The sequence below is a fragment of the Austrofundulus limnaeus genome, unplaced genomic scaffold (assembly GCF_001266775.1).
Source record: "Austrofundulus limnaeus strain Quisiro unplaced genomic scaffold, Austrofundulus_limnaeus-1.0 Scaffold166, whole genome shotgun sequence".
Taxonomy (NCBI): Eukaryota; Metazoa; Chordata; class Actinopteri; order Cyprinodontiformes; family Rivulidae; genus Austrofundulus; species Austrofundulus limnaeus.
The window spans coordinates 474659-486039 of NW_013952568.1; the positions used below are offsets into that span (position 1 = coordinate 474659).

At 38.1% G+C, this 11381-nt stretch overlaps 1 protein-coding gene across 1 annotated transcript in view; it reads left to right on the forward strand.

Annotated features, from left to right (window-relative positions):
• pcsk5b (proprotein convertase subtilisin/kexin type 5b) overlaps window positions 1-11381 on the forward strand; it is a gene marked incomplete in the record, with an annotated part of 79677 nt that overhangs the window by 26117 nt on the left and 42179 nt on the right. The window contains 5 exon segments of the mRNA XM_014017337.1: window positions 1835-1923; window positions 2474-2646; window positions 5248-5460; window positions 6283-6383; window positions 10063-10166. Of these exon segments, the coding sequence (XP_013872791.1) occupies window positions 1835-1923; window positions 2474-2646; window positions 5248-5460; window positions 6283-6383; window positions 10063-10166 (680 nt within the window).

Sequence of the window (11381 nt, forward strand, 5' to 3'; positions counted from 1 at the left end):
CCAGTCTGTAGACCCCCAACACCTCCAGTCTGTAGACCCCAACACCTCCAGTCTGTAGACCCCAACACCTCCAGTCTGTAGACCCCCAACACCTCCAGTCTGTAGACCCCCAACACCCCCAGTCTGTAGACCCCAACACTCCCAGTCTGTAGACCCCCAACACTCCCAGTCTGTAGACCCCAACACTCCCAGTCTGTAGACCCCAACACCTCCAGTCTGTAGACCCCAACACTCCCAGTCTGTAGACCCCAACACCTCCAGCCTGTAGACCCCAACACTCCCAGTCTGTAGACCCCAACACTCCCAGTCTGTAGACCCCTTTCATTTATTTATGATTTGAATTTTAATTATATTGAATTTATGTTGTTTTTAATGAAATGAATGAATAATAAAAAAAGACTGAACCAGTCTGGAAGCTGGAGGGTGGGGTGGGGTGTGAAGGATTCAAGAGACAGCCTCAAAATGAATTGATCTGAGACACGCCTCAGAACAGGGGTGAAAGAGGGGCTTGTGGAGTTACCATAAGGAGGAATTCAGACCAAAGCATTGCAGTTCCACTTCATATAGACCCCAAGTGGATGATTTAAATGTGAAAAAAGGATTTAAAAGCATTAAATGTCTATTTTAAAGTTTCCCTTCATGTACCTGCAGACAATGTTTTGCGTTAAAGCAGCCAGACAAACACACGTGTTCACAAGACCTGCATACCACTCAGGAGAAAGTTCTGCTTTTGGGCACGTTCTACAAACCAACCAGTTTGCACAGGTGCCGAACTGGAACGGTACCGTTGTTGTTGCACCTGTGATCKTTCTGCTTGTTCAAATCAAAATGTCTGCTGAGGAAAAACGTGCCATTTGATATGCCAGAGTGGGTTTTTAGCAAGATTAGCTTCTGATTTCATTGTTGGTCAGTTTAAATCTTCCCTTCTTCTAAACATATATCTGGATGTACCTGAAAGAGGAAGACGGTAGAGCTGAAATTGGTTTGTAAGAAAAAAGGCAGGAAAGTCAGATTTTATAAATTGAGTAAAAGAAAATATCTCAAACTTGATTGTGTATGTTGTGTGTATTTAGATATTCTTTTGTGTTTTTTGCRTTACCCCAGAGCAGAGTAAGACTGAACACTGTGATGTTAAAAAAATGTTGATTTTTGAAGAAATAAATTAAATTTATGCATTTTTTTGTTTATTTTTAAATGACAGTAGAAAACAAATAGGTTGCAGCACCACCAATGTAATCTAAATTTATTGTAAAATAAATTTTACATTATTATAACCGCCTTGCTCTGACACAGACTTTGTTTCGATTGCTTCCCTGGACTCTGTAACGTCCCCTGTCTTTACTGGGGGGGCTCGGCCTCTAGATGCTGGGTTTCCATGTCAGCGGTTAGAGATGTTTTGGGGGGTTGCGTAGCAGATGTTCTCTACAGGAAATGTGTGTTTGTGCAGATCCTGAAAGTGGTGTTTTTGAGGAGGCAGCCGACACAAACGTAGCATGACTGTGACCCGGGCCGATTGTCACCACTGCAGTTACTGGTGGAATGTTACCCTGTGGAGAGAAATTTGAGAAGTCTGTCATATTAAATATATTAGACATTGTTTAAATGATCATTTTCTTTTTTTATGAACGTCAGTGGCGTCGACTGCTTTGCTTKCTGCTCTCACAAGGGATCAAAACAGGACCCCTGTGTTTGTACAATTGGGGAGAAAACAAAATTTATGACAAAAGTCAGTTTCATTCTTTCAGAACCATCAGTACCAAAACAAGGTTTTTTAAAATAATGTTTTGTATGTAACTGTGCAAGTTGTTTTTTTAAGCAATATGTCTTTCCTCAGGCATGGCACACGGTGCGCAGGTGAAGTGGCTGCATCTGCAAACAACTCCCACTGCATTGTGGGAATTGCCTATAATGCCAGAATAGGGGGTAAGTGATTCAGTATATTTGTATTTAATAATTAATTGTGTCATACTGTTCTTCTTGGCAGGGCTTTATATTCTATGATTTATTTAATATTGACCACCTGTTAGGATACTGACATGATAAATAACAGTATAACACTCTGAAGTCACCTGCAATGCTTCTCTAGTTTTCTTAACTCCTCAAATCACTCTTTATTTTAAATGGACGAGGTGGACGATGTGAAACCTTGTAAGTATTTATTAAAGGGTAAAAGTGGCCTCTCAAAAGAGGACAAACAATTCTAGTAAAATCTCTTTTCTACAAACAAATCATAGCCACTAAGAGCTGCCAAAATTGAGAAAGATCTTGTTGCACAAATCAGCAGTGAATACTTATAGCTGTGGATCTTTTTCTGAAGCAAAACAGCAGATAGGTAAAAACATGATGCACCTTTCTGTTTTTAATAATTTTTTTAATACCTTGTCAGCATGTTTTGCTGAAAACATGGACAGTACATTAAATATTGTTTTTTATTTCCCCTGCCCCCACCCCCCACCCCCCCACTGTGTTTCAGGTGTTCGAATGCTGGATGGCGATGTGACCGACATGGTGGARGCCAAGTCTTTGAGCCTCAGCCAGCAGCACATTGACATCTACAGCGCCAGCTGGGGACCCGATGATGATGGAAAGACTGTGGATGGACCAGCAGCTCTGGCCAGGCAGGCCTTTGAGAACGGCATCCGCTCGGTAGGCACATGATCACATTTACATGCACAAACATCAAACAAACCAGTCACCCACAATACTGACTTCAGCATTCATGCAGAATAAAATGCATTTAAAAAAATCCTCGAAGCAGATATGTGTTTTAATTCAGTATACTCAGTCCTATTTATCCTTGGTTATTTCTACATGTGAAGCTCTTGATTGTGAGAGAGCATTTCTGCTTTGTTATTTATTCATTTACATATTTATGACCTGTTTTCCCAAACGACAAGGTGGGTGCTCTTTTCACAGAGCCATTGAGAGGGAAAGAGGTTAATAGGGGGTAAAGTCATTTACTGGTTTACTGGTTCACATTCACATCGTTTRCTACACCCAGCTCTCTGGGAGTGAAGAAGTTTTAGACCTCAGGGAAGTTAGAGACGAATCGGTGGTCAATAGAGGACAACATTTCTGTCTTGAAGACTGAGAAGAAAATCCTTAAGACAAGGCAGAGCGAAAAGAAACACAGAGGTAGTGAGTGTGAGGAGAGGAGTCCCTCTAGTTGTTGACAGGCTCGGCTTTGAAAATAACAGAGGTGAGGAAGATGTCTGTCCAGCTGGTGTGAGTACCAGTATTTGTGCTTGACTCTTACTACATGTGCTTGTAGCGGTGTGTGTGTGTGTGTTTGTGAAGTTTAGTGAATATGGCATGCTTGCTAGTGTAATGTAGACCTGAATGACAGTTTGACAGCTGAGGTGTAAAAGGTAGGACTGACAGCTGTGGCAAGATTTACACTCTGTCCCGATCTGCTGCACATTTAATTTAAACAAGGTTTTTCTGGTGTGCAGTGTCTATTTGAGTTTATATGTCAGGTGTCGTTTGTTGAAATTTGAATGATTTTTCCATCACTGAAAAGTCAGCCTTTTTGTTTTCTATTTTTTTTTCCATCCCTTGACATCTGTTCTCACAATCTAAAAAATTAATTGGCTAAATCACTTGCACAGACAGGAACAAGCTCTGTTTGTTCTATTGTGATCTGTTGACAGTGATCAGCATCCTAGTTTAATGATAAATTTCATCTCTTTCCCCTTTCATTCTTGTTCCTCCTTCTTTGTTCCTCCCTTTTGCTGTTAACTGGTTTTAAAAGCACTCTTCATCACTCATCTGCCAGCGTTTGCTCCTGACTGAGCCTCCTCTCACTCAGAGGGACTTCATGCGCTTATCGCTCCCTGACAGGAGCCTTTTTATTGAAAAACTCCCATCGTATCTTTTATTGCCTCAGGTGTGTGTATATGTGTGTGTCTGTGTGTCTTGACAAATAGTGTGAATTTCAGTGTCCATCAGATCGTCAGATGTTTTTTTTTTTTGGACTGACTCCTGGCTGAACTTGGCTGTATTAAATAACCACCTGTCTGGTGATCTGATGTTTAGATCAAATTAAATTAGTTCAAACCTGGAAAAAACATTTTAATTGAGCCAACTGCACACGAGGAAACAGACTAATCTGATCGTTAAATCTACAAACATATTTTTTATATAAATGTGCTGTTCTTTACATGTGTCTAAAACATCCACACACACAAAAAAAAACCATTTTCATTTGCTTCAAAAACGTGTTTTAAAATTGAGCTATTATCATATTAAACTAAATAAAACTACAAGACATAAACATAAATTCACTAAACACTGAGTAATGCTGGACGAATAAAACAGAAAAAATAGAAAAAACTGAACAGTCACAACATAAACAAACCAAATTGGTTTTAATGTACAATAAAGAGAAATAAAAAAAATGCAACTTAAATATTAAATAGAAATCATTTTCATGTACCATTTAAGTTAAAAAAAACATATTTGAGAAGCCATAACTTCTATTTTTACAACAGATGTTCCTTAAGAAATAACAAAAATAATGATGCAACTAACTGATGCAATGCTTGTTTCCCAAAAATATTTACAGGAAGTTATTTGTTTAGGTCACATTTTGAATCAGGTATAAAACAGATAAAATACAGTCAAATGGCTTTAGGTCCATCTCACCCAGTGATTCAGCTTCCCTCCTCTCAAATGTCATGAAAACAGGCTAAAACKCTTTCAGGTCAACATGCAATTAAAAAGTCACTAGCACAACTTGATAATCATCAACACCAGCCTATATTCCACTACACTGTGGCCTGTTAGATTATTTTAATCGCCAAGGTTCAATCAAATTACACAGGGTTTATTTCCTGGTTATTTTTCAGACTGCTGAGGACAAATGTTGGAAATTGAAAGTCATTTCTAAATAGGCACTGATAAGAAAATACCTGGCACTGAGTACCCATAAGGGAAAAAATGTTTTGGTTATTCTTATCAGTTCCTGAGGGAATTTACAGACAGGTTCTGGAAGATAAATTTAATTATTTATAACTCTCTGGGTAGGCTGTCAGTCTGCAAATAAAACAAATCTTTCAGGACTTGTGTAAGTGATTTTATTAAACAGGCCTTCTTATCAATGTTCCGATTTAAAATCAAAATTTAGATTTCACACAAACACTCAAAGACACACAATACAATGACTTGACTTGGTTGAGCTACTTCGGATAGGAATGCAAAACATGAGTAGGAAATGATGTTTAAAAAATCTGTTTCGTTCATTGTCAGGGGAGAAAGGGCCGTGGCTCCATCTTTGTTTGGGCCTCAGGTAACGGCGGGCGCAGCAGAGACCACTGCTCCTGCGATGGCTACACCAACTCCATCTACACCATCTCCATCTCCAGCACGGCCGAGAGCGGACGCAAACCCTGGTACCTGGAGGAGTGTTCGTCCACACTGACCACCACATACAGCAGCGGGGAGAACTACGACAGAAAGATCGTAAGGATATAAATGGTTTCTCTCTCTCTCTGTGTGATTTCAGGGTCAACATTGTAACTGAAAGAGACCACATCACTGAAGCAAACTGAGACAGTTGGCCACTGTGAGATAGCTTGTCTGTCAGTGTTTCGCTAAATTCCTCACAGACACACACTCGAGCACACACATTTCACATCTTATCTACATCTTTTTGTTCATCAGTAAAGATGTATACATATTATCCTTTTGGCTTATGTACGGTTGGTCGAAGTGTCCTATGAACTATTAATGACATCACTTTCACTCATTACAAAACTGYTGTACATTAACTTTCTCTTTCTGTGAGTTGTGCGTTCGTGTGTTTCCCCAGATAATCCTTTAAACTTTTCGGTCCAGAGAAAGTCCTTTGATGAGGGTTCAGACTGGAAGTTAGCCAAGCTTTTCTTGGCTGACTGACTGTCAGGCTGTCTTGATGGCTGATTAGAGCCCATACAGTCAAAGCAAATATACTGCTCTTTAATAACTTATCGCCTTTTAGTGGCTAATACACTGTGCCCTTTTCTTCTTTTTGGGCATCAACTGGTGCTTTGGAAAAAGCTGTGTGTGTGTGTGTGTGTGTGTGTCTTGCACAGAAGCGTGTCAAAGCTGGAATGTGTGTTTTAGGAGTTTCAGGTGTGTCTAACTCTGCCTGATCCTCATGACTCCGCTCTTTGTCTGTCTGTCATTTTCTCCCCTTTAGTCCTGCTGTTGGTGTCAATACTAGCTCCCCATTCATCCTTTCATTCTTTCATTGCATCCCCTCCGTCCCTCTGTTTTGATCCTGTCCTTCTCCTCCCTCTGCAGATCACAACAGATCTGCGGCACCGGTGTACAGACAGCCAYACAGGGACATCAGCCTCTGCTCCCATGGCAGCTGCCATCATCGCTCTGGCCCTGGAGGCAAAGTAAGATCCACTTAACCTCATCCTGTCATCCCCATTGTCCCACGGTTAACCTCTAATGCCCTCTTGTCCTCTTCCTTTATTGATCTATAAGAGGCACACGTGAGACATTGTTTTGTTACTGTTGCTGAGTCTCCAGTAGAAAAAAAAAGATTTAACTACTCAAAAAAGTTGTTTGTTTTTAGCAGTTAATGCCAGAAATATTTGTGGAAACATGCACAGAGGATTTACAAGCTTTAACATCATGTGGAGGTTTAAAACAACTGGATTGAATGTTTATGTCAGCTTCTAGTGTTCAGAGAAAGCAGCAGGAGTAGAGTTTAGCTGAACGGTGGCCTAAAACTCATCATTGAATGCGTTGTTGTTTAAACTTCAGCACAAATAGTGAGGAAGGGAAAAGTCAGAGAAGCACAAATATCAAATAAATACCTATATGAGAATGTGAGTGGCAGAGGCACAAAGCTGCATGAAAGGATTTAACAGCTGTTGATATTTACCTGTTGTTTTCATCTAGGCCGCAGTTGTGATGACGACGAAGCACTTCTTGAAATGTTTGGTCTTCAGAGTGTTTGAGAGGGTTTTAATGGATCAGACCTGCATTGAGTAGAGAAAAATAATCTGCCAGTAAACATTGGTACTCATGGGTTTTGTCTGCTTCCCCGATTGTTGTTTCTCATCGCATATCATTTTAACAAGGTATTTTATTTGGGCTTTAACAGGATTAAGCTATTTTTTTTGTAATGCAGCAGCCACATTTAGTTGCATTGATGGTTACAGTCTCTTGTGATATACTGTATATGTATTGGGATCGGGGGCAGGTGTGTAACACATTAGCATTAAAGTCTGGTAACTTCTTCCTCTGTTTGCGTCTTGTTCGAATTTCTTCTATTTTCAGATGTTACCGTCTCTTCGAGGCACCGCAGATGCCATTCGGCTTTTCTTATCTATCTTTAGGACTTTAGATTTGTGATGAATTCATTAATTGGAACTGCAGTGCAGGTGCAGGGACTCAGAATTAGACCCATCATCACATGTTGAGCAGCTCAGATAACTGAGGTCACATCGATTAACCTGGATAATCCAATCCAAATCCCCCGCCCCCCACCCTCAGCAGAAAATATTCTTGGTTTCCAGGCAGTGCTGGGCACGTAAGCCTGTTTCCTCAACAAGATTATCACACACCGTTTCTGCCCTGCTTGCTTTCTCTTCTGCTGGCTCATTCTTGCTGTACTTTTTTTTTAACGCCTCCAAGGCAAACTCTCTTCTCTGTGCTTTTTTTTTCACTCTCAGTTTATTCTTGCGTGTATGCACTTGTGGAGAGGACAGAATAAATGCGGGACAGACGACTTTTGTTCTATACTTTTATTGAACATATCTGCTCTTATCTTGTAATGTGTCACAATGCTATTATCCTGGTCCAATCAAAACTCTGTTAAAGTGTTTTCTGTTTGTATAACTGAGGATTAACATGATCTTTGTTCTGTTTTGTCAAGTTGTGAGTGCATAAATAGGCAAAGCACGACTTTATATCTTCAGGAATCATTTTGTTTTTTGTTTAGAAATGTAGTTTGTGTGTGTGTGTGTGTGTGTGTGTGTGTGTGTGTGTGTGTGTGTGTGTGTGTGTGTGTGTGTGTGTGTGTGTGTGTGTGTGTGTGTGTGTGTGTGTGTGTGTGTGTGTGTGTGTGTGTGTGTGTTTGACAAAAAAAGAAGTTTAGTTTTTAATTATTTAACGAGGCTGAAATTTAATTTGTGTAATCATAAAGTTAGAGCAACAATCTGGCCTATCAACCTCTCCCGCTTTGAGTTTTTTTAAATAGTAAAATAGACAGAGAAGGGTAAAATTTATTATTATTATTCTCTATTTGTTTTTTTATGTTTAAATTCAAATCACAGAAAGAGACTTTAGATTAGACTGCATTGTGGTGATGGACTCTTCTATCCTTTCCCTTCCAAGTCATTCTTTTCCGTGCAAACTTTAATYTGTAGTTAAATCTGAAAGAAGCATCAAGAAACATGTATCTGACTTCTTATTTGCGTCAGGTTTTCCCCTGCATGTGAGCCTCTCTATTAATTAGTATTGGCTTGTTTATGAGAAGGCGGTCATGGCCTAGATAGCGATGCCAAAGTCACTTTTAATTAATGACCATAAAACTTTAATGGAACCATAATTACACAGTGGCAGCAAAGCCTATTAATATTGATCTGAAAATTAATTATTCCGACTTGTTTGAAGTCTTATCTGTGCTTCCCCCCTTTATTTATTTTGCACCTATCATTAAATCTTCAGCAATTTTTTTTTCCAGATATTGGATATAATAATGAATATTATGAGTTGGGGCTCACTGAAAGCTTTAGTGACCTGCAGCATGAGGAGCAGGTCTGTAATGTCTCCAGTACAGATAAATTCATGACAGTGTGAGGAAGTGATGTGAGTTTCTACAACCTTTGTTCTTTCTTAATTTATAGAAATTCATTTTAGACCAGTGCTCTGAACAGATACTCATCCCTATGTCCGTAAGTGTTTTATTTTTAAGTTTCAACTAAACATTTTAAAATATACTTTTATTTCCCCAGAATTGTTAAAAATAAATAAGGAATTTAACAAACAATTGAAAGTGTTGAATAAATTGAACAGGTTAATTGTAATCAAATGTGTTCTACTTTATTAAACATGCATATTGGACTTATTACAAAGATGTAAACATACAGTAGACTCAGATCATGAATAAAACATGAAATATAGACTGAATAAATCCATATTGGCTGTTATTTTATCACATTTCTTGACATGTCTTAATTTTGAAGAATAATCCTCTCTTGGTAAATCTCTTAATTACGATTTGTAAAGATCTGTATCTAATGCGAGATGAGCACAAACGTTTTCGATGTTCTGGTTTTTACACATTCCTTTTCCTGTTTAACCAACTCATACAATGAGCTATTACTCCCTGTCTTTTTCTCAAATTATTTATGTTTCTAAATTATAAAATCTAAATGTTTTTGCTTACACATTTTAGAGTATTCAAATTTTCTGGAAGTCTCAGATGGTGAGTGAAAGACACAAGGGAGGGAACAGAGCATCTGGCCAACATATGAGATTGAAGGGAATCCCAGGAAACTTAGTGACCCACTTCTTCCTGGTTTTTTCCCTTTAATGTAGCGTTTGGGCATCAAAGGACTTTAGACACATGGCTGCTATCCCATAATGGCTCTCACGTGAGATCTGAGAAACCAGGGTTGCATGAACAAGCATCTATGTTCTTCATCTGTGTCCTCTGTAATTTAAGCCCTAATCTAATCTTCTGCATTTAGTAGATCACTGTTTTCTTTGCCTTATTTCATATTGCATCATTTGTTCCTCTGTTTTTCCTTTTATCTTAAACTTAAGTTCCTCTTTCATCTACATACCTACCTCCGTACTTTAAAATTTACTCCCACAACAAATATTCTTGGACATCATAATGGTCGTTTTGTCCTTATTTAGTCTTGAGATTTATCTCTTTGTCCCTCTAATTTTTCTACATCACAATAAATCATTCAATATATTGTTGTTTCGGTTATGTTCTGATTTTTTTGGCATTTGCTTTTAAAAAACATATTTTAGTTGCTTATTTACCAAGATTATGGGCATTAAGATTAACCAGTGAGTGGGTTTGTGTCTTTTGTGTGTTTTCTTACATAGTCCTCTTCTAACCTGGAGAGACGTTCAGCACATCATTGTGAAAACCTCAAGAGCCGGGCATCTGAGTGCTCCTGACTGGAAGACCAATGCTGCTGGTTACAATGGTACACACATACAAACGCACACACAAAACCTTTGATGTTTGTTTAAATAAATACCACATGAAACACCTAAAACCACAAGCATAATTATTATTGATGTTGCTTGCAAGTATGTTGCAATTATGGTTAATTACAATACTTTTTCAACCATTAATAGAGAATTTTAATATATTCTGAATGATTTAACCATCTACGACTAATTTGTTTTGACCTCTAATATTATGGAGGTTTTGTGTTTTTTAAAACTTAAAACCAAGTTTTCAACAATGGGCAAACTAAACATAACTAAACAAATAAAACGATACAATGAAAAGTAGATAATTCAGATTTAAATGTTCGGATGTTTTTGAATGATTAAGGGTGCTCAATGTTTAAATGGTACAGAGAGAGAAGAAAAGCAGAATATTTAACCCTGAAAATTATTCTTTTTTAATGTAACTGCCACAATAAAAGAGCTTTCAGAGAACTTCAGAACAAGAGCTTCAAGTTTTCGTGAAAATCCACTAATTTTTATTTTAAATTTGAAATATTGTTCAGAATAGAAAACGACGCATTTCAAAAACATTTCATCCAGCCAGTGAAACACACGTGTTAGCCCATGATAAACCAATAAAATTTAATTAATATGAACAAAGTTTGTACTTGAATTTGAAGTTGGTCATGTTGCAAGACTCTAAGTACACAAATGAGTTTAAAAAGTGTTTGAGGAAAAACTAAAATTTCAAGTGAACAAGTCAAAAAAAATGACTAATCTAATAAAAGTACAACAATATGAGGTATGAATTTTTCTTTATGAAACCTTCCAGTAGTCTTTAGATGAGGCTGGTCCTTAAAGACAGAAATGTTTTAAATGTGCTAAAATTTTCTTAAACTGCAATGCATTATTTGCTGAAAGAAAAGGTTTGCCAACTAAAGTGAATGGCATTCTTGAGCAATATGTAGAGGTAATCATCAGTAAAAAACAACAACTACTAAAATCAGTTTTATACATGATATTTATGTGTAGTTAATCTTTCTTCAATCAGAAATGAGGTGATGAGCAGTTTCCTGAAAGGTTTAGTGTTTGCTTGCTAAGTATTCTGCGGCCAGCTGCCATCTGTCAGGGTCCATGTGGTGGGTGCTGTTTTGTAACTTTCAGTGCATGATTAACGCATACCTGAATGTGTGTGTGTGTGTGTGTGTGTGTGTGTGTGTGTGTGTGTGTGTGTGTGTGTGTGT